The following is a 27,061-nucleotide window of genomic DNA, read 5'->3' on the forward strand; positions in this document are numbered from 1 at the left end:
AAAATATATAAAGAAGTTGTACAACTCAAAAAAGCAAACAATCCAATTCAAAAATGGGCAGAAGACATGAACAGACATTTCTCCAAAGAAGACATCCAGATGGCCAACAGACACTTGAAAAGATGCTTAACATCACTATCATCAGGGAAATCAAATGAGAACCACAGGGATATGTCAACGCATACCTGTCAGAGTGGCTAAAATAAAAAACACAAGAAACAGGTGTTGGCGAGAATATGGAAAGAAAGAAACCCTCATGCAGTGTTGGGGGGAATGCAAACTGGTGCAGCCACTGTGGAAGAGAGTAATGGAGGTTCTAAAAAAATTAAAAACAGGTTCTGTGCCTCCTGGTGGTGGCCACCTCACTGTCTGGTGGAGGCGTGGAATTGGTGGCTGTGGCTTTGGACCGGGATGAACTGCACTCCGCGTGGAGCCCGGGGCGCCGAGCCACAGCCATTGCCAGTGCAGCGGTTGCAGTTGGACTGACCGTTGCCGCAGCAGGATTCACAGGGCATTATGTTGTGCAAGCCACGACACGTGTGGAGCCTCGAGTAAGACCAGCTTTCCGAAGTCTACCAAAATCTGCGTCAATGGAGAATATTAGAGAGGAGGGTTTGAAGTGACAAAACGAGAAGCAGCGTTAATAGTAGATGTAAGCCCTACTGTTAATAAAGGAAAAATAAGAGCTGCTTATTGACAAATTATGCTTTTAAATCATCCAGACAAGGGAGGATCTCCTTATATAGCAGCCAAAGTCAATGAAGCTAAAGATTGATTAGAAAGTCAAGCTAGTAAATGAAGTCAATGTGTGATGAATTTTAAGTTCTTGTTAGTTTACGTATATGAGTGCCAGCTTTTTATAAGATGCCTCAAAGTTAAAAAAAAAAAAAAAAAAAGAAAAATAGAAAAAGAAATCCAGGAATTGCACCACTGGGTGTTTACCCAAAGAATACAAAACATTAACTTGGAGAGAGATATGCATCCCCATATTTATTGCGACATTATTTATAATAGCAAATATATGGATGCAGCCCAAGTGGCCATCGATAGATGAATGAATAAAGAAGATACGGTGCATGTGGAATATTTTTTCAGCCATAAAAAATGAATGAAATCTTGCCATTTGAAGCAACATGGATGCATCTAGAGAGAATAATGCTAAGCAAAGTCAGACAAAGACAAATACCATAGTATTTCACTCATATGTGGAATTTAAGAAACGAACGATCAAAGAAGAAAAAGAGACCAAAAAACCCCAGACTTTTAACTAGAGAGAACAAATAGATGGTTACCAGAGGGGAGGGGTGAAATAGGTGATGGGGATTAAGAGTCCACTTGTCTTGATGAGCACTGAGTAATGCATGCAACTGTTGAATTACTATATTGTACACCTGAAACTAACATAACACTGTATGTTAACTGCACTGGAATTAATGATAAAATTTAAACATATAAACACACACACACAAAACTTATATTCCCAGTTACATATAGGTGAGAGTTGATGAAAATTTGGTGGAGAAAATAGGTGGTGAATTTTAAATTATTTCTGTTGTTTATTAAAGTGAAGTAAAATGTTAGAAGTGTAAAAGAAAATCCCTAGAAATACAAATGCATTTGACAAATTTATTGAGCACTATAACATATTATGTGATCCAACTTTTACTTTTGCAAAAATAAATAAATAAATAAATAAATAAATAAATAAATAAGGCCCCTTTAGTTAAATTATATACACTCCACTCCAAACACATGGCTGGTTAGTGAGCCACTTCTGTTAAAAACTGTGTACTATATTTTGTTCTCAAATATATTTACTCCCACATTGTTAACGTGAATTCACTTTGAATTATTTTTAGCAGCGGTGATGGACTCGGAAAAGTCGTCTCTAATCTTACCTGTTTGTAATCTTGTGCATAGATTTAGAAGAATGGCAGTTAAAGTTCAATTTGTCCCTTCCCGTGGATAGAGTTAACTCACGTGAACATCGAATTATTACACTTTAACTAACGATGTAACTAACACAAAAATCCTAGCGGTGTGCTTCCGATGAAGAAAAAAACATGCCTTCTGCGAATGTACATTGCTGCCGATAAGGCTGGTCTTTCGACCCGACACAGGAGGTGTCTTTATACTCACGCTACATTTAAGACTTAGCGGACGTCCCAAGTTCTTCCAGCTGTGATTTACCGGATATTGAAGGAGCTGGAGCAGTACTGAGGCCTCTGGCACCAGCCCGTACGTTAGGCAAGGCTCTCGTTCCTTCAGGACGTTCAGAAATGAATTTGCACTGCAGTCGGTGCTGGGCTAGAAAATAGTACACCGGTCTAAATCGTGAGCGAAAGGAATGATGTGACTTGACTCACATTCCTTCAGAAAGAGAGAGAGCAGACTGAAAGAGAAAAGGAGGCAGGAGGACTCTACTGAATGCAAGAGCCACATTATAGTTGTCTCTATGATGACGTGCTAGGAACTTGAAGTAATTAAAATTCATAACCTAGGAGTGCTTTTTTCGAAAACCGTATTCAGACCTTGAGGAAAGTGACTCTGGAACACTTAGTCACATCCATTGATTTCATCATATTTTCTTTCTCTCTTTCTCTCTAAGGATTTTGGTCTCCTTTTCTAGCTTTGACAGGGGCCGTCCAGCAAGCGAAGTAATACATACTTGAAAAGAAATCCTTTATTGACACTGTGCTGTTGGGGAGAGGCTTCGTTTCTTCTCACCCAGATGAACTACCATCTCAGCCTCTCTGGCCCTGACCTTCAATCTCCTCCCTCTTAACTCAAAAACATTCTTACATCCGTAATGCTGACGGCAATTTATAAAATGAAATGCAATTAACTTCTTTTATGAGAAAATATGTAGTCACAGGCAGACAGGAAAATGATAATTCGTAAGTGATCAATTTTAAATGATTCTGTAAAGCCCGGAAACTCATTCTCTCATTTTTGAAAGGCCGTGGGAGTTCAGGTTTGTGAAACTGTATGTGATAAAGATACTACAATGAATATATTCAAACTAGTACTTATAGTCTGATACTTTTTCTCGATACTTGCACGATAAATACATTGACCTAATGTGTTCACGTAAATAAATAGCATATTTATACTATATGCATTTTGTAATCTTCAGCATTTTCATGTGCATGTTTATTTCTAGAGTTGAGAGCGGGAGACATGGTACTAACCGTTTCTACTTTATCAGAGAACCAGAATCAGAGAGCTCCTTCAAGGTGTAGGAAAATAGAATTTCATGATTTGAGATTAGCCAATTGGACACCAGATTTAGATCTTGTGCCTTTAGAGAGAGAAAGGAAGATTGAGGAGATAGGTCCAAAAGGGAGATATTTTGTAGGCTGTTGGAATCATACAAATCTCTTTTATCTTTTAATACATATACGTTTTTAATGTTTGTTTTTATTTTGGAGAGAGAGAGAGAGAGCGAGTGCACTAGCGGGGGAAGAGCAGAGAGAGAAGGAGACAGAGAATCTGAAGCTGTCATCACAAAGCCCGACGTGGGGCTCGAACCCACAAACCGTGAGATCATGACCTGAGCCAAAGTCGGGCGCTCAAGCAACTGAGCCACCAAGGCACCCCTCCCACAAATCTCCTTTAAAAGCTCGAAATGGCTCAAATTATGGAAAGAGCCTAAATGTCCATCAACTGATGAATGGATAAAGAAATTGCGGTTTATATACACAATGGAGTACTACGTGGCAATGAGAAAGAATGAAATATGGCCCTTTGTAGCAACATGGATGGAACTGGAGAGTGTGATGCTAAGTGAAATAAGCCATACAGAGAAAGACAGATACCATATGGTTTCACTCTTATGTGGATCCTGAGAAACTTAACAGGAACCCATGGGGGAGGGGAAGGGGAAAAAAAAAAGAGGTTAGAGTGGAAGGGAGCCAAAGCATAAGAGACTCTTAAAAACTGAGAACAAACTCAGGGTTGATGGGGGGTGGGAGGGAGGGGTGGGTGGGTGATGGGTATTGAGGAGGGCACCTGTTGGGATGAGCACTGGGTGTTGTATGGAAACCAATTTGACAATAAACTTCATATATTGAAAAAAATAAATAAAATGCAAAAGAAAAAAAAAAAAAAGCTCGCAATGGCTCGTTACAGCCCAGGAAGGATTAGCTGCTATAGGAATTGGCTTCTAACAGCTGACAATTAAAGAACTGGACAACATCTATAACAGCTGCTCTCAGACACTGGATAACAGGCAGTTGAACACTGTAATCTCTTACCGAAGTGAAACCGAATAGGTGAGCCCTGAGATCACACCATCTCCAGTGGAGGGAGAAGGTCTAAAACATAGTCTACTTGTGTGCTTGAGCTGAAGAAACAGAAGAATAAAGTTCGGTGAAGTGGAAGCGTCTGGAATTTGTGGGGAATCCTAGAGAGGAAGGAGCTACAGAGAGAGAAGGAACAAGAAAAAGCTCTGGAGCCTTCCAATGTGATCTCCTCAAATCTCTGAGTACTAAGCATGGTATAAAATATGACAAGAATGGGGAAGGAAAGCAGCAGGACAAACAATTCTCCGAGCTCGTAGGGCTCGGAATAGTTTGTGTTCTATGAGCCAGAATGGAGCGACCTCATACGCTATGGGGCCGTAGAAGGACAGCTCAGTAGTGGGACCACATTAGTCTAAGACTAAAGGCTGCTCTCGAGCTGCCCTAACAGAAACCACAAGCGAGCCTTGAACAGATCACGTTTATTTAAAACAGTTTAACTCTGTGCTAGACTAAAGCCCAGCACTCTTTAAAAGAATACATCAGAATTCAGCACCAATGGTGTAAAATTCACAGTGGCCAACGTCTAGTCGAAAATTTCCATGCACGTTGGGGAATGAGGGTAGTGAGGAGAGGGAGAAGGAAGGGCCCCCCTTGGGGCGCCTGGGTGGCGCGGTCGGTTAAGCGTCCGACTTCAGCCAGGTCACGATCTCGCGGTCCGTGAGTTCGAGCCCCGCGTCGGGCTCTGGGCTGACGGCTCGGAGCCTGGAGCCTGCTTCCGATTCTGTGTCTCCCTCTCTCTCTGCCCCTCCCCCGTTCATGCTCTGTCTCTCTCTGTCCCAAAAATAAATAAACGTTGAAAAAAAAAAAAAAAGAAGGAAGGGCCCCCCAAGGGGCATGAGGAAGCTTTCAGGCGAATGATGGATATATTCTTCATCTTGATTATGTTGGTGGTTTTGTGGGTATATACATGTCAGCACTTATCAAAGTGTATTGTTTAAACACACTCACATTATTATATGCCGGCTATACACCAATGAAGCTGTTAAAAATTGCCAACCAAAGAAGCAAGAAAATATGACTTGTAAGAAAAACAAGAAGTGACAGCTGTTATTTAATTAGCAAGCAAACATGTTAAAATATATTATACAAATTGTTCAATAATGTAGAGGAAAATAGGAGAGAAATAAAAATATAAAAAAAGATCAAAATAGAAGTTTTGTAGATTAAAAATACAATCTCAGAAGTGAAAAATGACACTAGTTGAGAAGAACCTATATGCTAAGTAAGATCAGTGAATTTCAAGACACTTGACTAGTTAACTATCCAAAATGAATTACACAGATGAAAAAAGCCTGAGAAAACTTTAACAGCGCATTAGTTTCCTCTGATACAATCTTACATGGCCTAATGTATATGTTAGAGCCCCCACTAAAGAGCCAGGACGAAGAAATCACAAAAAATACTTAAAGAAATTAAAACTATAAATCCGTAGGTACTCCAAAGCAGAATAAAAACAGAGATCACACCAAGGTATATTATAATTAAATTGCTGAAAATCAGTGATAAGGAAAAAAAAATCGTAAAAGCAACCATAGAAATTAAACACGTTACATACAGTGGAACATTAAACACATTACGTACAGTGGAACAAAGATAATCAGAACAGACTTCTCATCAGAAACTATGCAAGCTACAAGACAGTAGAGTGATATCTTAATACTAAAAGAAAAAATGGCAACCTCGATTGCTACACTTAATGAAAATATCTTTCAAAACTGAAGGCAAAAACAAACAACCCACTTCAAAAATGGGCCCGGGAATTAAGAGGGGACTTAAGAGACTTGTGTCCCAAGAAGAGATGCAAATGTTCCATAAGCATATGAAGAGATGACCAACACTGCTATTCATTAGGGAAATGCAGATCAAAGCCACATGGAGATATCACCTCACACCATTAGGAGGTTTTGGTTTTTGTTTCTAAAGTGGAAAATAAACCAGTATTGCTGAGGATGCGGAGAAATTGGAATGCTTGTGCATTGCTGGTGGGGATGGAAAATGATCCAACCACTGTGGAAAACAGTGTACCAGTTGCGCAGAAACAGAATTACCATGTGAAATAGCAGTTCTGCTTCTAGGAGTACCCAAGCAGATTCTTGTACACCAGTGGCCATAGTGACATTATTCACAATAGCTGAAAGGTAGAAACAACCTGTGTTAGTCAGAGTTTTCCAGAGAAACAAAACTAAGTGTGTGTGTGTGTGTGTGTGTGTGTGTGTGAAAGAGATTTATTATAAGAATTGGTTCACATGATTGTGGAGACTGGCAAATCCAAATCTGCAGTGTAGACTGGCCAAAGAGGTGGTTCCTATGCAAAGCTTACAGGTCGAGACCCAAGAGAGCCAGTGGTACACATGAAGTCTGAAGGCAGTCTCTTGGAGAATTCCCTCTTACTTGGGGAAGCTCATCTTTTTGTTCTAATCAAGTCTTCAGCTGATTGGATGAGGCCCACCCACATTATAGAGGTAAAGCTGCATACTCAGTTCATTAATTTAAATGTTAATGTCACTCAAAAACATTCTCCATGTTGACACACAAAATTAGCCACTACACAACTTGTATATCCATCAGCAGATGAATGGCTAAACAAAATACGGTGTGTGTGTATGTTTGTGTGTGTGTGTTATTCAGCCTTAAAAAGGAATGAAATTCTGATACATATTGTAACATGAATTAATTTTGAAAATATGATGCCTAGTGAAATAAACCAGACACAAAACAATACTGTAATCATTCCCCTTATGGGAGGTGCCTAGAATAGGCAAATTTAAAGAAAGAATAGTTGTTAGGGAGTGGGGGAGGGAAGAATGGGAAGTTAGTGTTTAATGGGTACAGAGTTTCAGTTTGGGATGACGAAGATATTCTGGAGATGACTGGTGATGATGGTTGCCCTTAATACCACTACATTGTACACTTAAACATGGTTAAAAGGTTGGGGCGCCTGGGTGGCTCAGTCAGGTAAGTGTCGGACTTCGGCTCAGGTCACAATCTTGCAGTACATGGGTTCGAGTCCTGTGTTGGGCTCTGTGCTGACAGCTCAGAGCCTGGATCCTGCTTCAGATTCTGTGTCTCCCTCTCTCTCTGCCCCTCCCCTGCTAGTGCTCTCTCTCTCTCTCTCTCTCAATATTAAAAACATTAAAAAATAAAAATAAATACAAATAAAAATGGTCAAAAGGTGAATTTTATCATATGTATATTTTACCACAAAATTTTTTTAAGAGAAGGTAAGGTAAAGAATCTCTTCAGACACAAATTCTGTGAGAATTGATTGCCTTTAGAACTGTAATATACTAAATGCTAAAGGGAATTTCTTCAAGTAGGGAGAGAACTATACCATATGGAAATTTGGATCTCTATAAAGTAATGAAAAATGTAGGCAATAGTAAGTAAGTGTGTGACTAGAAGACTTTTTAGTAATTTAAAGTCTTTTTAAATATATTTGCTTATTTAAACAAACATAATAAAAATATGTGATGGGGTTTATGAAATATTTAGAAGCAAAATACAGGATATCGCAAAGGTTGGGGGAAAAGAAACTGATATTGTCACAAGGCACGTAAGAAATATAATACTATTTGCAGGTAGTCTGTATATTTTATACACTAAGGCAGGAGTGGCCAAAACTTTTTTTTATAAATATCCAAATAGTTAAAAATCAGATTTTGAGAAATGTTAAGCAAAATTATAAGGTATCCTCTTTGATTTCCTGTTTTCCCACCTTCCCTGGTGATAGTATATACTCTACATAATCTCCAAGCTGAATATGGTGGATCTTACTTTCATGATTAAGTTATGTTATATGGCATATTTAACTTAAAAACGGGAAGATCATCCTGGTGGGCTGGAAAGAATTACATGAGCCCTTTAAAAACAGAGCATTTCTAAAGGGAGACAGAGACAGAGAGAGAGAGAAACAGACTCTTAACTGTAGAGAACAAACGCGGTTACCAGAGAGGAGATGGGGGGGGGGGGGCGCGGGGCAGGCGGATGGAGGAAATAGGGGATAGGGATTAAAGAGTACACATATCATGATGAAATAAAGTAAAATGATAAAATTTAAAAAACAGCATTTCTGTAGCTGGTTATAGAGAAGGAAGTCAGATGTTCAAAATACAACAGGCATTTAATGCACCATTTCTGTATTCAGGATGGAGGAACCCACAGGGAAAGGACCTGAAAGTGACGTTTGCTGATAGCCAGTGAGGAAACTTACTCTCAATCCTTTATGGAGCCATGGGAATTAAATTCAGCCAATAGCAAGAATGTAATTAGGACTGAATTTTTCCCCAGAGCTTCCGTATGTGAGAACTCAGCCTGGTTGACACCTCAATTTCAGTTTTGTGATACTTTGAACAGAGAACTCACAAGCTAGACCTTGCTTGTGAGCTATTAAATGAGTGTAATTTTAAGCAGCCAATTTTGTGGTAATTTGTTCTGCAGCAACAGAAAACTGATAGAGAAGGCCACATACAGTCTCTGCCCTAGGTTTTTCTTTTCAGTTTTGGGGGAAATTATTAAAAACATGAAAACCAGGGGCGCCTGGGTGGCGCAGTCGGTTAAGCGTCCGACTTCAGCCAGGTCACGATCTCGCAGTCCGTGAGTTCGAGCCCCGTGTCAGGCTCTGGGCTGATGGCTCAGAGCCTGGAGCCTGTTTCCGATTCTGTGTCTCCCTCTCTCCCTGCCCCTCCCCCGTTCATGCTCTGTCTCTCTCTGTCCCAAAAATAAATAAACGTTGAAAAAAAAAAATTAAAAAAAAAAAAAAACAACAACATGAAAACCATGGTTAAGTCATGAGCCATAAAAAATTAGGCCACAGGGTGTGTTTGACCCACAAGCTGTCATTTGCTGATCTCTGCCCTAGAATAACCACTGAGAAAATATAGAGATTTTAGAGTTATTACTAATAGTGGAAATAAAATGGAATCATAAAAAAGTTAGTTACTCCAAAACGAGGAAGGAATAGAGGTAGAAAGGATAAAAGAATATAGGTGACAAGTAGAAAACAAATATAGTAGATTTAAACCCAACTGTATCAATAATCACACTAAATGTAAATGGTGTACACTCTCCAATTAAAAGGCAGAAATGATCAGAATGGTTAAAATAAGACCCAACTTTATGATGGCTGCAAAAGAGCTATTTTAAATATGAGGGCCCAGATAAGTTAAAAATGAAAGGAATGAAAAATATCTACCATGAAAATGGAAATACAAAGAAAGTTGCAGTTGCCATATTAACATCAAAGTTAACTTTAGAACGGAATAGTATTACCAAGGATTTTATACTAATAAATCCGTTCATCAAAGGACATAAATATGTGTGCACATAACCCTAAAGATGTATACACATAACAGAGCTTCAACTGGGTTTCAATATACTCATAATTGTATACCTTTAGCCACAATCTAATTTTAGAACATTTTGGTTTCCCCCAAAAGGAACCCTGTGCTTATTATCAGTTCCTACCCATTCCCCAGACCTTTCTTCTCCACCCACAAGCCCAAGCAACAAGTAATTTATCTTTTGTCTCCAGATTTATCTGTTCTGAACATTTCACATAAATGGAATCATATACTATATGGTCTTTGTGACTGGGTTCTTACACCTAGCATAATGTTTTCAACGTTCATCCATGTTGTAGCATATATTAGTACTTAATTCCTTTTTATTGCTGAATAATGTTCCATTGTACAGATATACCAGTTTCATCCATTCATTAATTGGTGTTTATTTGGGTTGTTTCCACTTTCTGGCTATTATGAATAGTATGAACACTACTACACAAGTGTTTGCGTGAACATATGTTTTCATTTTCCTTGGGTAAATACCTGTGAGTGGAATTGCTGGGCCATATGGCAGTTTACTGGCTTATTTTAATGACTTATAGGGATCTAGCATTGACCTTTTGTATTTTTATCTAATATGCGTATCTCGAGGTAATATGTTTCATAAATATATCGTACAGTTTTTTCCAGTGGCTTTTGTTTCATTTTCTTTTTATTGTTGTTAAAGTTTGACTTATATGTATACACACACACACACACACACACACACACACACACACACACATATATTGTATTCAGTCATCTTGTTTCTGATGATAGAATCCTTGTATTAGTTATCACAAATGGCTCCAACAGCATCTGGGATTGTTTTCTCTATTCTTTTTTTTTTTTTTTTAACATATATATATCATATATATATATATACATACATATATATGTATACACTCACATATGGAGAGGGAGAGAGAGAATCTTTTTTTTTTTTTAATTTTTTTTTTCAACGTTTATTTATTTTTGGGACAGAGAGAGACAGAGCATGAACGGGGGAGGGGCAGAGAGAGGGGGAGACACAGAATCAGAAGCAGGCTCCAGGCTCTGAGCCATCAGCCCAGAGTCTGACTCGGGGCTCGAACTCACGGACCGCGAGATCGTGACCTGGCTGAAGTCGGACGTTTAACTGACTGCGCCACCCAGGCGCCCCGAGAGAGAGAATCTTAAACAGGCTCCATGCTCAGCACAGAGCCCGACTCAGGGCTTAATCCCACAACCCTGGGATCATGACCTAAGCCAAAATCAAGTTGGACACTCAACTGACAGAGCCACCCAGGCACCCCTGTTTTCCTCTATCCTTCAGTAAAGTCAAAAAATTGTTTATTATTGATCCTTTATCTATCTGGAGCTGATTTCTCATTTTCTTTAAAGGTGACTTGAGATGAGGCAGGGTGGTGAAGGATACTTAGTGAGGTGCAAGCAATTGTGAAGAGAAAGATTTCTAGAAGGAGCAAGTTGACAGTTGCCCTTTGTTGGTTTGCTAAAGGAGCTCTCGGCAAGACAGTAGAGAAAGTGGTGAAAAGGGAAGGTAGTCATTAGTAAAATGCCATTTTGCTCATTATAGTTTTAATGGTGCAAGGTTCACTTTTAGGGCAGATGTATGAAACCTGCCTGTCTTGTGATCCTTCCAGGGTTCACAGATTTCCGGAATTTACTTTTCTTTCAGTGTCATCTTCTTTCTCCTTCTTTTAAAATAAAACTTATTATACCAGGATTGTAAGAAACGATAAGAAACTGTGATTTCCAGTCACACCCATCACGTTTAATCACAGTATCTTCCTGGTTTTCAGAAATAACTTTGAAATCCATTTAAAATGTCAGTTGCTTTAGTGTAGTCAGTGTCGAAAGCAGGAAATGTGTAAAAGCCATGGGTCTTTTGCCTCCAATTTGATACTCTGTGTTGTGAGATTTGATTCCTTAGAAGTAAGTCTATGAAATTAGATGGTTGGCTATGGCAGAAAGTTGAGTACGTAAGAGAAAAAAACATAGGCCCTAAGGCTTGTTGACTGTTCATGTGTTCAGTTTGGGTGGGATATAAGAATAATGAAGTTTCTAAGGTAAAATAAGGGCCATAGGTTTTATTTGGGTCATTTTCCAAAATGTCTTTTGTATTAGCAAAATGTATTACCGTGCCATTAATAGCTAACGCTTGTATAATTACAGTTCGTTTTATTCATGCTCTGTCTCTCTCTGTCCGAAAAATAAATAAACGTTGAAAAAAAAAAAATTTAAAATCCATCTCCTGGGTTCCAGATCGTTCTCCACTCTTTGGTAGCAGTGTAACCTTCCGCACATTACTTACTTATTCTTTTTTTGGTTTGAGAGTCCTTACCTATAAAATAAGAATTAAAACTATCTATAGAGTAGTTACGAGGATTTAAAATTGGCATTTATATTTAGCACAATGCCTGGAATACATAAAGTCCCCCTGAATTGCAGCTCTCGTCATTGCTTCCCTACATTGTGCTAAGTTTCCAAGTCAGCATTAGCTTCGTCCTTTAGCTGTGATTGAAGCGCGTTGGCGTTTACATTCCATGTCCTACCTACCTTGAGGGTGAGCTGGAGAATGAAAGAGTAGACACTGTGATCCTCTAGTAGCTAAGGATGTGCAAAGGTTCTCGGAGAAGAAGGGCTGTTGAACTAGTTCAGACCATATTCTTTTTTTTTTTTTTTTTTTTTCAACGTTTATTTATTTTGGGGACAGAGAGAGACAGAGCATGAACGGGGGAGGGGCAGAGAGAGAGGGAGACACAGAATCGGAAACAGGCTCCAGGCTCTGAGCCATCAGCCCAGAGCCTGACGCGGGGCTCGAACTCACGGACCGCGAGATCGTGACCTGGCTGAAGTCGGACGCTTAACCGACTGCGCCACCCAGGCGCCCCCAGACCATATTCTTAAAACCAAACATAATGGGAAATGATGTTTGATTGGAAATAATCCCTGTTTTCACTTGTCATTATGACAGGATCAGGCTTTTTCATAGGTTACAATATAAAATGCAACACTGAGACTCTGAGGTAAGAATCCTTCAGGTAATTCACTAAGAAGACACCCCCCCTCCACGCCCCAAGATGAAAACAGTGGCTTAGAGCCAACTTTAGGGAAAATAAATAATGCAGAATGAAAGAAAGCACAGCTTAACTTCCTCTATCCTGGTCACTCGACGACATACGATAAAATCTCACATCACTTAAACAGAAGAGTCTGAAAGGTCAAAAGGTAACTTTAGATTTTGAATGAAAAGTTTTGAAAGAAATTAAAACGAGTGGGTCGAGTGGGTCATCGCAGTCCAAATGATTTTAAGTGGAATGCTATTTTATGTCCATGAGATATGCTCATTGTTTTAATTTGGTTGTTTTAAGTGGGTTCCACATCACCATTGTTTTTATCAACGGTGTCTTCAAAGGTAAAGTCAGGCCTCAGCCAGGCTATTTGAGTTGCTCTTGATTTTCGGATTAACTGTGGTTGTTGTTGTTTTAAAATAAAAATGTTACAGTCTTTGGTAAACAGCTCTTTAGAGTGCTGTCAGAAGCAGAAGTTCATGTGGAAAGAGCTATTGATTGCTGATGGCTTTTTTGACATGATAATAATCGAATCAACTGGAAAGTCTTGAGGATCTGCTGTGAATGACCTCCTTGCTGGTGATGAATATTCAAGCACTTTCAAAAATCCAGCTCCAAAGTCCCCTGCGTCTGAGGACAGCCACAAGTACTCCTGTTCTTTGGATTCTGGTAGCATTGTTTGCACCTCTCTTTGTAGTTCTAAATTGGGCCTTGCAACATCATTATTTGTTTTTTTCTCTTCCCTAATAAAATAGAAGTGCCTTAGGACACAGACTGTTAGCCATTCAGATAAGCTCCACAGGTAATTTATCAACAGATGAATTATTGAATATCCATAATGCCCAAAGCCCTGTGCCTTAGGTCTACAAACAGGAGACTTACACAACTCTTGTCCTTGTCGTTTTATTCTGCATAGTGCCTCGTCTCCTCCTTGACTTTTTTTCTCTCCTTTTCCGAGATGCCCTCTTTTCCCTCCAACTTCTCTTGCCGCGACTTCACAGTGTGTTTTGTTCCTTCCTCGAGTAGACTTCTGAGTGATGGAGGTGCCTGAGGCGTGTTCCTGAACTCTTCTGTTTTCAATACGCACTCTCTCTAGGGGCTCTCATTAATTCTCATGCATTTAAAGTATCATCTTTATGTCAGTGACTTTCAATTTTATATCTCTGGTCCAGACACTTCTGAACATCCAGCCTCCATATTCTAATCGCCTTTGAAGTTTCATGGGTATCGGAAAATTAAACGTGTTAAAAAACACCCTCGGTCCTACCCCAGGATCTGGTCCCACCCTCCAGGAAGGCACCTTCGTGCACCCACCTGGCCAGTAAAACTCCTGGCAGTGATCTTGGGCACATCTTCTCTTTCACCCTGCACATGAGTCCATCACCAAGTCCTGTTGAGTCTGCCTCCCAATATATTCTTCCTCTGGGCTCTACCCTCTATACACTGCTCAAAGGCCAGCCGGCGGTGCAGGTAGAACGGCCCCTTTTGGCCCCGCTGGTCCAATCACTTGAGTCATCACGGCGGTTTCTTAAAAATCATAAAGCAGATCATGCTTTAAAATTCCTCCTCAGCTCTCATTGTTCTTAAGGTTTAGAAATCTTCCCCATAGCTTCACGACTCTACAATAAGGCTTTCATTTCCAGTCCCATCTCATGCTACGCAACACTTCCGTAATTCAGCAAATGGTAACGTCCTTTAAATCCCAAATTTGCCAAGTACCCTCCTCCCACATTTAGGATTTGTCCGTGAGCCCTACCTTTTGAGGACCCCCTTTACGAAACTAAGCCCCACCGACCCGCTCTGCTTAACCGGCCTTTCACACACAGGCTCCAACCAGCTCCTCACTAAATCAGGTCCTGTCATTCTTTTTTATCCTGAAGTATCCTGAACCCTTCCTTTATGTCCCCGTGGTAATTGGTAAGACTTAGGTCATTAGATGATTATTTGCCCAACATCTGGCTCCCCTGTTGTTCTGTAGGACCCATGAAGGCAAAGGTCTCGTCTGCTTTAGTCACACTTCAGACCCACTACCTGACATGGTGGAAAGTCAGTAAATATTTGTGGAACGGATAGACCGAAGAGGAAATAATAGTTCAAAAGCGCGTGGAAATACTGTGTAACAGAATGTGCTTAAAACTTAAGGCTATAATACGGAAATAAATTTCTGACAGCCCCGTGAAGACCTTTAGTTTGTGATGAAGCCAGGCTTCTGCTCTTTTTTTTGACCTATCACATCTTAGCATTGTCATTACCAAGAATATATGGGACCACAGGAAAAAAATATATATCTTGCATCAGTTTGATGGCAAATGTGTATCGATCACACATTTTTTGTCCTTGTCGTTTTATTTCTCATGGGGCCTGGTACTTTTCTAGAAGTTTGGGATCTAGCTGGTGCGATATATGTCCCCTGGGGGACAGACAGTAAGCAAGAACACAGAAAATGTGAGTGCTTGAGAAATACTATGAACTAAAGAGAACAGAGTGATGGCATGGGTGGGATGGTTAGAGAAGTCCTATTTGAGTGAAAAGGCGACCTGGGAGCCGAGGCCTGAGTGACAAGAGTCAAGCCTTCCAGCCGGAGGGAACGGCATGTGGCAGAAGTACATGTGGAAAGAGCTATTGATTGCTGAGGCAGGTACTGCCTGTTGCGTTTGAGAAATGGAGCGATGGCCAGTGGTCCCGGAGCAGAGAGAAGAGCAGAGAAGGAGGAGTACACGCTTTTGGGGGTAGAGAAGCCGGGGTTTCAAGTTCTGACTCTCCCCTTCCTGGTTATCGATCACAACAAAATGGAGGCAATCATGACGCCAGCTCGTAGGCAATGTTGCTAAATAAGACGGTGAGGGTAAATGTTAGTAATAATGCACATCATTGATAATTTAAACATCATTAACCTACCTTCCACAGAACTTCTGTCCAGGGAAAGCCGGTAGCCTGAATGTTAAACTAATGGCTGTGTTTGTGTGTTTAATAGCTTGCTAATAGACAGTCTTTTAAAACGGCGTTGCTACTTATTTACAAACGTTCATATTTACATTGATGTCTCCAAAAGGTTAAAAAGCTGAAGAGAGAACTCTCACAGATGAAGCAGGAATTGCTCTATAAAGAACAAGGCTTTGAGACATTGCAACAGTGAGTATAAAAATACTGAAATTCACTTTAGAATAATTGAAAGCCCCCTAACTAATACAAAGAAAATAGAAGTACATTGGGGCGCCTGGGTGGCTCGGTCGGTTGGGTGTCCGACTGCGGCTCAGGTCATGATCTCGCAGTTTGTGAGTTCGAGCCCCGCGTCGGGCTCTGTGCTGACAGCTCGGAGCCTGGAGCCTGCTTCCGATTCTGTGTCTCCCTCGCTCTCTGCCCCTCCCTCGCTTGCACTCAGTCTCTCTCTATCTCAAAAAACATTAAAAAAAAAAAAAGAAAATAGAAGTACAGATTACATAAGAGATTTCTCCAAGAAACATGAAGTAAAAAGCTCAGAGCTCTGCACCAGAAACCAAAGAAAACCAGTCAACCAACAAAAAAACGTGGGGGAAATCTGTACACGTTGAAGAGGTCTGAAGTTTTATCCGTCATCGGAGATCCAAAGAAACCAGTGGGAATGTTAACTTTGTGTCCCGGGCACCTGCCAGCCTGCTCTGAATTTGAGGTATGGGACCAAGGGACGAGGCACAGGAAGTGCCTCCACATTGGGCTCCTGCGGCTGAACAAGGTGAGCCTCTGCTGCCCTGAGCCCGGGGTTGATCTCAGGGAGCAAGTCAGGTTGTCCGCGAGGAGCTTGAGTGAGTTCCTCATTTCCTGTATCCCTTCTGTCCTTTCCAGTTCTGTAGTCAAGTCTGAAAGGCTGGGCCAAGTTAAGGGAAATAGGGCTGACAGAGGGCAGCAGAACCTGGGATCTCCCGCCCCATTCCCGGCCCCCAGAAGCCACTGTTCTCCCTGCTGACGAGGTGCGGCCCAGCTAAAGCCCGGCAGGCACACCGAACTTTCCAGCCCTCCCGATCCTACCACCGGGTCTCTGATGCGAGGCAAGAAGCTGATGGTTTTCACAGCCACATGACTGCAGAGAGGATTAAAGGCATGATCCCTCAAAAGGCATTTAACTGTTTTTTACTTCCCTCCTCTGTGTACAGGGCCCTCTGCCAACCGCGGAGCAGGGTTTACAGAGAGAGTCCCTGATTGCCTGCTTGTTCCTCCCCCGCCCTCCCCTCTGTAGCCACCCAAGGCAGATGGCATCACCCCTTTGAAAGATCCTGTATATTTGTTGGCCAGACAAACCACAAGCTGGGTGTTCTGTGTGTTTGCATGATGAGTTATACGTCAGGACGCCAGTCATGACTCTTGACCACCAGTCCCGTGACTTTGGCTTCAGAGACTGGTTTTATGGCTCAGTCTTCTTTTTGGCCACTCACTCATGTCATCATAACCATTTTATTCTTCCAGATGCTCCTGTCCTAGTGGTTTTCAAACCTGACTGCGTATCAGAATAATCTGTTTAAAAAAAAACAACCTATTTTTGGTCTCCATCTAGGTATATTTTATGAGATCCCCAGGTGGTTCTCAAGTATAGCTGTGTTCTAAAAACCTCAGCAGACTGCAGAGCCCCCCCCCCTTCAAAACTGAGCAGATCTAGAATGCCACAGATGTGATATTTAGTAAATTGCATATCAACATAAAGGAGGGCTTTGTGGTGCCAGTGGAGAGAGGACACAAACTTTGAAGAGTGCCACAAAACGTTTAGCTATACGGTAAACATTCTTAAGGCACATGAAATTCTAACTCATGTCACCACCCGGGATTAAAGGTTAGCCAAACTTTGCTGTTTTTGTTATATTGATATAACAATGCTGTATTGTTTTAAAGCAGTTTGCTTGCAAGCAATTTTTATAGGAATCTAAGGCATGTTTAAGAATCTGTCAATAACATTCCACAAGAAAACAATAGACATCTGTTGTAGAAATCCAGGCATTCTCTTGCAATGATTCTAAGCCCTTGAACCAAAGGCAGAAAGATACGATATCTAACATCAGAGACCTCTCTTGTTGATCCTAACTATAGACAAAATAAAGCTGTTTTCATTCAGATGTTAACTACCATACTACTAGAACATTGGATAAAAATTGATTGAACCCAGAGACCATACTTTCCAAGAAACCACATTCCTGATACTATAAAGGAGCTTTTACTTGGGGTTTTGACAGAAAATATATTTCAGGAAAAGATGTAAATAGAATCCTACTGCATGCTTTACCACCTCTCATTTATTCACGATAGAGTGGAATATTTTTGCCAAATCTGGGGCTATAATATAATTTAAACTCAGGCTTTCATTTTACTGGGTACAGTAGTTTATGCTGGATGAATGAATGTAGCTTTATTCTTTACATTATTCATTTCAGTCTGTGGTCCCAAAGTTGACTTTGGCCTCGGCAATAGCAGAGCTTATGTGTAGATGGACATGTCTACTTTGCCACCTGCAGCATCCACTCAAATGTGGAAAATGAGAAGGGAAGGGTGAAGCACTGAGCAAGCCAAAAGTATATACCTATTCTGTGAAAATTTGGCTCAGGGGGTACATATTTGCCAGGGAAGGTGTGCAAATGGGACTCTCTTATCTTTCGGGAGAGACGAAGACATAGGGGAAATTAATAACGGTGCACAGAAAAAAAACAAAAGGAAAACGTTTGTTTTTTATTTTTTTTAGGGAAGAATATAAAAAGGCATTTCTCAAATCAAGAACAAAAAACACCGTAGTTTGTCTTAAAGATCAGCAAATAACGCCCATATTTTGTTTGATTTTTGTTTGGTTTTGTTTTATGGTCGGTTAGGGTCGAAAAAGAGAGAAGAGGTGGGAGACGCAGAGTTGAGGAGAAAAAGAGGAAGAGGAACAGTTAGAGGAGAACGGAGGTGTTCAAAGGAGGAGGAAGAAGGGAGAGAAAGCCCAGAAGGAGCTCCGCGGTGGGCGCTGAGTTGAGATGGCCTGTCCTCGTCGTGTTTAGCACCCAACTGAGCAAGCAGTGGGCAGCCAGGAGATTTTTGTCTAGTTCTGAAGCTCTCTGAAATGTAAATGAGCAGGCTTGAAGTAGTCCTGCCTTTATTTTTAAGTGTTAGAGTTAATTTCTGAGAACGGCTCACCTACTTTTTTTGTTTTCAGATGTTAAAGTTGATTTGTGACTTCAAGACCTGTTTTGCTGTTAGATTCTGAAGGTTTTTCACAAATAGAAAGAAATCACTTGGGCTTTAGAAATTCCCTTTGACACAGTTTAAGAGTCCTGTGTTAGTAGCTACTTCATGAAATCTGAGGGCTTTGTGGGTTTTTTTTTAATTAAAATAAGTTTTTTTGCCTCAACTACTCAGTTGGTAGATACAGTACTTAAGGGAGCCAACAATTTCCCTGATGAATCCTTTCCCAGAGAAATGGAATTCGCCAATATTCAAAGTACCCCCAGTGATTTTTATCGAATATTCCAAGTGTAATAGGAGAGCCCTAAGCCCGAGTCTGTCCTTTTGAGGATTATGCCCCGACTAGCTAAGTGTTTATGCAATCTCAAGGCTAACGTCGGGTAAACTTCCTGGTCTTACTTTTTCTACTTGGAGGAAGTGTGACTAATAGATCTCTAGGGTCCCTTCCCACCCTAAACACTGTGTGCGTGCGCACGCGGCTGTTTAATTCAGTGATGCCATTGGTTGTACTGTATTATCGAACAACCTGATGATGAAATTTATTTGATCTTAGGTTAAGACTGTTCGGCAATCAAATACTAAAACACTACTTGGGGAAGTAGGTTATCTACAAACTGCACTTGCTCGAGTCAACTTTGGAAGAGTAAGATGGCATCATTGGTGGGTGGTTGTTTGGTTTTTGTTTTGTTTTTTCAGATTAGTCCCTTCACACTGACATAAATGTCCATCATTACATGTTTTAAACTGAACGGGTGCAGAGCCAGTTTTCTGTGGCTTCATGGATGCCATTTCTCTGTGGACAAGACTAAGAATTATGTCCAAGAGTGAGAGCTCTTGGCCAGTGGGGCAGAATCATAGCCGTATGTTCTTCAAGTGAACCCTGAATTGTATTCAAAATGAATGCCGGGCAGCATCAGTGGCTGGAGAGTGATAGTGAGGGTCCTGTTAAACCATTTTTTTTTTAACGTTTACTTATTTTTGAGACAGAGAGAGAGACAGAGCATGAACAGGGGAGGGGCAGAGAGAGAGGGAGACACAGAATCTGAAACAGACTCCAGGCTCCGAGTCAGCAGCACAGCGCCCGACGCGGGGCTCGAACTCACGGACCGCGAGGTCATGACCTGAGCCGAAGTCGGACGCTTAACTGACTGAGCCACCCAGGCCGCCCCTGCCACTTTTTTTTTTTTTTTTTTAAGAATTAGGTAATTTGGTTGGGCCCTTCATGCACAAAGAATTAGGTTACTTGAAACCCCCTGACATAGGGTGACCATGCAAACTGTAAGGACATTTGGTGAGCAGATCTGCAGGGGTGACGGATGAGCTGGTGGAAGAACTCTTTATTCAACGTTAGCACCTCTGCTCTTCTGCCTGGTTCCTAGATTTGAACTCGTCCGCAAGGCAAGCAGTTTTACCTCGACTCATAACGGCCATAAAACAGAAGGAGCACTTTTCACGTATTTGAAAACCAACAGGAAACTAACCACACGATCCAAATATGTAGGATTCTCACTGGTATAAATAATAATCACTCCCGTTTACGCATCGCCCACCAGCTCCTAGGCACCGTACTTGGTTTTGCACAGACATCAGGGCATGTAAGATGAGGCGACAGTGAGGGATCTGCACTTCCTGTAGTTGTTCAGTTTATTGGCACCTCTGTCCTGCTAAATCCTTTCCTGGTGGCCTTAACCTGTCTCAGGGTGGAGGTCGGATTAGCGTGAGGAGGTTTGAATTCAGCCAGTGGAAGGATCGCCCAAACTGACTCAAGACAAAATGACTGAGCTTGAAAATGTTGAGAAACGGACTGGGCGTGAGGTGGGCGATGGGGGAGTGTGAGCTAGGAGTGGTTGGAAGAGAATGGGAGAACAGTCGGCTTGAAAGCACGATGTCGGTATGTGGGAAGAAAGTTGCAAAGTCACCAGCCAACTACGATCGTCCAAAAACCAGCTCCTGCTGTTTGTGTAACTTGTATTCTGTCAACAGTCTTTAACATTTTTCTTTTTTCTTTCTTTCTTTCTTTCTTTCTTTCTTTCTTTCTTTCTTTCTTTCTTTCTTTCTTTCTTTTCTTTCCTCCCTCTTTCTTTCTTTCTTTCTTTCTTCCCTCTTTCTTTCTTTCTTTCTTCCCTCTTTCTTTCTTTCTTTCTTCCCTCTTTCTTTCTTCCTTTCTTCTTTCTTTCTTCTTTCTTTCTTCCTTTCTTCTTTCTTTCCTTCTTTCTTTCTTTCCTCTTTCTTTCTTTCTTTCTTTCTTTCCTCCCTCTTTCTTTCTTCCTTTCTTCTTTCTTTCTTTCTTTCTTTCTTTCTTTCTTTCTTTCTTCTTTCTTTCTTTCTTTCTTTCTTTCTTTCTTTCTTTCCTCCCTCTTTCTTTCTTCCTTTCTTCTTTCTTTCTTTCTTTCTTTCTTTCTTTCTTTCTTCTTTCTTTCTTTCTTCCTTTCTTCTTTCTTTCTTTCTTCTTTCTTTCTTTCTTTCTTTCTTTCTTTCTTTCTTTCCTCTTTCTTTCTTCCTTTCTTCTTTCTTTCTTCCTTTCTTCTTTCTTTCCTTCTTTCTTTCTCTTTCTTTCTTTCTTTCTTTCCTCCCTCTTTCTTTCTTCCTTTCTTCTTTCTTTCTTTCTTTCTTTCTTTCTTTCTTTCTTTCTTTCTTTCCCTCTTTCTTTTCTTTCTTTCTTTCTTTTTTCTTTTCACAGAATTGATAAGAAAATGTCTGGAGGCCAGAGTGGCTATGAACTCAGTGAAGCCAAAGCCATTCTAACTGAACTGAAATCTATCAGAAAGGCTATCAGCTCAGGAGAAAAAGAAAAACAAGATCTGATGCAGGTATGTTACAAACATTTTGTGAAGTCGGACAGCTACCTTCTGGGGCCCCAGAAACTCTTATCGGGGCGGAAGCTCTCCATCGGAATCTGGATGGCCCTTTATCACCCTGCCTCATTCACCCAGAACTTGCTCCCATAGGAGATGTTTGTGGGCACTAAGGCAACAGGCTGCCGTGAACGCATTGGTTCCGAGGTTCTGATGTGCTTGTTTGAAGGCAGGCTTTGGATGGCCTTTGAGACAGGACGTGGTGGATCCTGGAGTCCACGTGAGATTAGCATTTGGGGGCACCTGCAACTCACTGAAACTTCATGTGGAAACCAGATAAGCAGGGTTACCTAAACTGTGATCCTCAGCTGGGGACACACAAAGGGTACGTCACCTGTCAACAGCAGGTCAAGGATATGCCCTGAGGAGTATGGGAAAGGCATGTGAGGAGCTTCAAAAAGCTTCGCCCCACCCTAGGTGATTCTGAGGTGCCAGCTGGGGGTGGGGAATGCCGACCCAGCTGGGGGGTGCCCATCTAGTCATCCTAGGAAAGCTGCCGGTGGCAGAAAATCCCCGTGTTAAACCTGTATAGTTCTCAGCCCAAAGGTGAGCCAGCCTTGTGGGTACAAGAAGCAACCATTCAGTGATCAGTGTCCTGCATTTTAAACACGTATAGTCAGCAGGTGCAGTCAGATTTGGGGTTTTTTTTAAGAGCATATCTGTTCCTTCTCTTACCTTCCCTCCATCCCATAATGATCACAAGGTCCAAGAATTCTTTGTATTTCAGATATTTGGGGTTCTGAGTAAGGATTCAGTCTGTGTCTTTGGGAAAATGTTAGAGCCAGTGGCAATGTTTGCATTCTTAGTAGAACCTCTACATTTAAATATTATATTCAAGTACCTCATGTCAGTTTTCAAAATGCCAACGGAATGTAAGTACATGTTCTTAAACACCTATAATTTTGCATTTGGGAAATTTTGAAATAACCTGCAGGAAGAGATCAAATAGAAAAGACAGTAGTGATAATGGCGAATCCTTGTAAGTATTGACTGTGTGCTGGGCAGCCTTCTCCCTGCCTTGCATGAAAGTAGTTCAGTTAATTCTGACAACAGCCCTTGGGCGTGTATTGTTCTCACTTACAGACAAGGAAATTGCAGGACACAAAAGTTAAGTAGCCTCCTTAAAGTCACACACCTTAGGAGTGGCAGGACTTTGGTTCAAACCTAGGCAGTCTTGCTCCAGAATATGTGGTTTTAAACATATATGGGAAACATAGAAAACTTTATTTGGATATATTTCTATTTTGTTCTAAAGCGATCCTGATGATTAAAACAGTAATTCCTAAAATGCACATCAGAGGTCCTTTGGAAAAAAATTAATAGTTAGCTTGAGCAAATTTATGTTGGAATTTTATAATTCAGCAGTCTTAGGTTATCTTTGATTCTTCCAGTAAAGAAGAAATTTGGATTTATAAACAGACCAGATTAAGTTAAAAGATTAGAGTCCTTTTCAGTTACTAAAGTATATAAAATAATTAACTAGTAGATACAGAAATCGAGAGTAGAGCTAAGAAGGACATTAGGTGGGTAGCTTCCATGACTTTCAGACCTCTTTGACCATGACCCACAGTAAAGGATACACTCGACATGAAAACCCAGTCACACACCAATGTCTTTATGTTTGGACACACACACACACACACACACACACACACACACACACACACACCATATATCACAGATGTTTGCCTGCTCTTAATACTAGTAATGCGGTCTGAATGGACTTTCTAGTCTCTTCTTTTTCAGCACAAAACATGCCAGTCATGACCTACTAAATTGATAAGGTATACTGTCATCCCAGACAGGCTTGAAAAAATACTCTTTCCACTCTACAGGTGAAAAAATAGAAAAGACTTGCCCAAAGTCACTAAAAGGCTTCTATGTTCTTTTCTGTGATATATTTGATATGATCGTTGAAGTCTCATCCCTCTTGTATTTACATTTTGCATAAATGAACCCTTGAAAAAAAATAAAAAAGGCTAGGTAAAAGGCACATGCCAGATCTCTGATATTTCTAGTTTTGGGGGGACACTTCTCATTTTTTTTTGTAAAAATTGTAAATATCAGGATTAAATCCTGGCTTTTCTTAAAGTTGGCAATAATGAGCTTCTTACCATTTTTATTAGTGTTAGGGCCAGGGGAGGGTTGGGAACAATTTAGTTAAGATTTTTCTCTTTCTTAATACTTTGACTTGCTCACATCCTCTCTTGAAAGTAAGCTCAGTATATTAAACATGGGTGGCAATGACAGGCACATTCATTGTTGATTATTCACTTTACAAAACCAGACATTATCACTCTGGCATTGCCATGCAGTCAGTGTAAAGATGGGCCGGGACCGGCTGCCAGCACTTCAGCTTCTGGGCCTCAGTTTCCTCATCTCTGACATTACCAGGAGCAGATAATCTCTTGGGTCCCATCCAGACGTAAAATTGCATAATTACGGAAGTCTGCTAAGTAGGAAGTTTTCTTCTATATCTAAAATGAGATTGCACTGTAGGTATTCCACATTTACATAATTTCTGCTGTATGAAGTGAGTAGTTAAGATGAGTCATTTTAAAATAGAGATCTTTTTGGAGCTCCTGGGTGGCTCAGTCGTTAAGCATCCGACTCTTGGTTTTGGCTCAGATCATGATCTCACGGTTGGCGAGTTTGAGCCCCACATGGGATTCTGCACTAACAGCGTGGAGCCCGCTTGGGATTCTCCCTCTCATCCTCTCTTTCTGGCCCTCTCCCGCTTGGACTCTTTTTCTCTCTCAAAATAAATAAATAAACCTTACAAAATAAATAAATTTTAAAAATAGAAATCTTTTCGATTGTTAAAAATAAGAAATGTATGTACTAAATGTAAAGGTGCCATTAAGCACAGTGTGAATAATTCCAGCTTGGGAAAGGTAAGATAATCTGTTTATTGTGACCTCACACACTTCCAGAGTCACACGGGTGTATGTGGGAAATTAGGTTCTAATCTTACTTTTTCAATAATTTAAAGTGATACATACCTGTTAAAGTAGCTGGTTTTTTTTTCCTATCGGGATCACTTCTTTCAATTTAATTTTACCTGCTGGGTGAGTCTTGCCATCCTAAATGTTAAGTTTCACGTAAGACTTTGTGTTTCCTGAACAGAGTCTCGCTAAGCTGCGGGAGCGGTTCCATTTGGACCAGAGCACGGGCACATCCGAGCCAGATTTGAGGTCCAGTCCTGTGAACTCCCATTTATCTCTCTCCAGACAGACCCTTGATGCTGGGTCACAAACCAGCATTTCCGGAGATGTAAGTTACCCACGTGAACGGTTGGCCCCAGCGCTGGCAATGATGGGCCTGAATTACAACATGGATGGCAAGTGGGACGGGTGCTCACTAGGTGGTTTGAATTCCAACTGTGTGGGTTCAATATTTCATATTCAGAGATTGGTTTTAAAAATAAGAGGCTTATCTTTTCTGTCTGGATGTCACATGTATCAGGATTTGTCCGTATGAATGGTTTTGCTCAGACTTTCTCGTATTTATTCAGAGACATTATTGAAAGGTTACAGACACATAAAAATTTAAGTTTTCCCTATTAAATTTAGAGTCTTAGAAATTTCGATCTTTTCAATTAAACATTGAGGCTGATGAGAAACAAAAAAATATGCCTTTAAAAGCTAACAGATTTTTTTTTTTAATATCCAAGGTTGTTTATATTAAAATGCATGCATGGTTTATGCCCAGCATTTGAAAATATTTACTATGGCTTTGAAAACTATTAACTATTTTGCCTTCTCTTTGGGATGCTGTTTAGCAGACATTTACTTTTCCCCCAGTTTGCGTATTCTGTTCTGCGTCCTTGAATTCTGTGCTATGAAAATAAAACAGGCAGAGATCAACAGTAGGACTTACCTGTTTGAAAAATCATTTTTTGAAGTTGTTTAGTTAATATCATGCATTTGGAAGCTAAATGATGGAAATTTTGGCTCATGGAGACGAAATTAGTTTCAGTTCGTAAATTTTATTGACCCGTATTCCCTTCGTAAACTCTAAGATACCGGAAACATTGACATGATACTTTTTATCTTGAATCTGATGTGTGGAGAAAATGATGTTGAAGTCTTTGAAAAACAGACAAGCTTGAATTAAAAAGAAATGTTTTGCCCCCACTGAGACTGGAAAGTAAGTGTCTTTTTAACTGGCGTTCCTGATTTCAAGACCATCTTCGTTAGTTTTCCAATTACTTGTGCTTCCTAGAAACAAAAGCAGTTTACCTTCATTCATTAGCAGAGTTAATTGACTTTTTTCCCTTTTGTTTTTTACCAGATCGGAGTGAGAAGTAGATCAAATTTAGCTGAAAAGGTCAGGCTGAGCCTACAGTATGAAGAAGCCAAAAGAAGGTAACAACAGGGGAGCTATTCAGCGTTCGGTGGTCAGCGGGCGCAAACAGTATTTTCTTTTCCAGAATTAATCTTTACTCGTATAGTGACATCTGCTGGGTGCTCCCCACGCCTTCTTACCAGGTCTGCTCTTCAGGGTTTTTAGATGTAAGGGTTGCAGAGTTCCCCCTCTGCTCGCTGTCTCCCCCTCACCCCAAAGCTGAAGGAAAAGGAGAATTAATGAGAAGTGTGGGCATGAAATTGCCCCCTTGTCTTTTGGAAGAAAGAAGCTTTGAACTTGTCCAATCCTTACTCACAAGTACAAGCGGGAAGATTGGCTGCTTAGGTGGAGTTGTGATATCGGCTCAGGTACAGGACTTAATAGTAGTTGAGCTCTCAGGTAAATAGCTTTAATTCCTTTGATTTGAGGGGAAGACTTCCTGCTAAGGTGCTTGAAGATGCTGCAGTGTCTGTCCCTGCGACTGTCTTCGGGGCAAAGGAGAGATTCTATTTCCCTCCATTCCCTTACAACCCTGTGCTTTCTTTTCGTGCTTCGTGATTCTGTGGAAGGTTCAGGAGACTTCTCCCTCCTCATCCAGTGCACAGGCTCACCTTGTTTTCATAATACGGACACCTTGCTCATTTTGTGGGGGAGGGTCATACAGCTATGTTTGATTTCATTATTTTCCTCTTAAGAGTTTAAAAATGCTACTGATTCGTGATTTGGGAAGACATTGGCAGGAGAGAAACTTCACTGTCACCCTGTAGGTGACAGAGAAGCTTATGTTCCTCCTCAAGAACATGAAAAGCTCAGCTGAGAACCTGCTAGAATGTCAGTTTCCTATAAGACCATCAGATAGATATTGAAGTATACCCATTATTATTGGTGATGAGGATTATTTAAAAGTAATTAGCAAAAATTCTTAGAGGTTATCTGGCTTTAACAAAGCAATTGTTTGATTTGCCTAAACACAGAATTTG

The 27,061-nt window shown here is 40.7% G+C and overlaps 1 protein-coding gene and 1 pseudogene across 3 annotated transcripts in view; both read left to right on the plus strand.

Moving 5' to 3' along the window:
* The window catches only part of WWC2 (WW and C2 domain containing 2), a 213,023-nt gene that overhangs the window by 119,371 nt on the left and 66,591 nt on the right, over positions 1-27,061 (plus strand). For all 3 annotated transcript variants that reach the window (XM_086703161.1, XM_086703163.1, XM_086703162.1), the window contains 4 exons: positions 15,752-15,831; positions 21,560-21,689; positions 24,861-25,007; positions 26,028-26,101. In XM_086703161.1, the coding sequence (XP_086559287.1) occupies positions 15,752-15,831; positions 21,560-21,689; positions 24,861-25,007; positions 26,028-26,101 (431 nt within the window). The remainder of the gene's footprint in view (positions 1-15,751; positions 15,832-21,559; positions 21,690-24,860; positions 25,008-26,027; positions 26,102-27,061) is intronic.
* Positions 330-914, plus strand: LOC112869824 (mitochondrial import inner membrane translocase subunit TIM14 pseudogene; annotated as a pseudogene).

This window comes from Puma concolor, chromosome B1 (genome assembly GCF_028749965.1).
Source record: "Puma concolor isolate L17-30 chromosome B1, mPumCon1.1.hap2, whole genome shotgun sequence".
Lineage (NCBI taxonomy): Eukaryota > Metazoa > Chordata > Mammalia > Carnivora > Felidae > Puma > Puma concolor.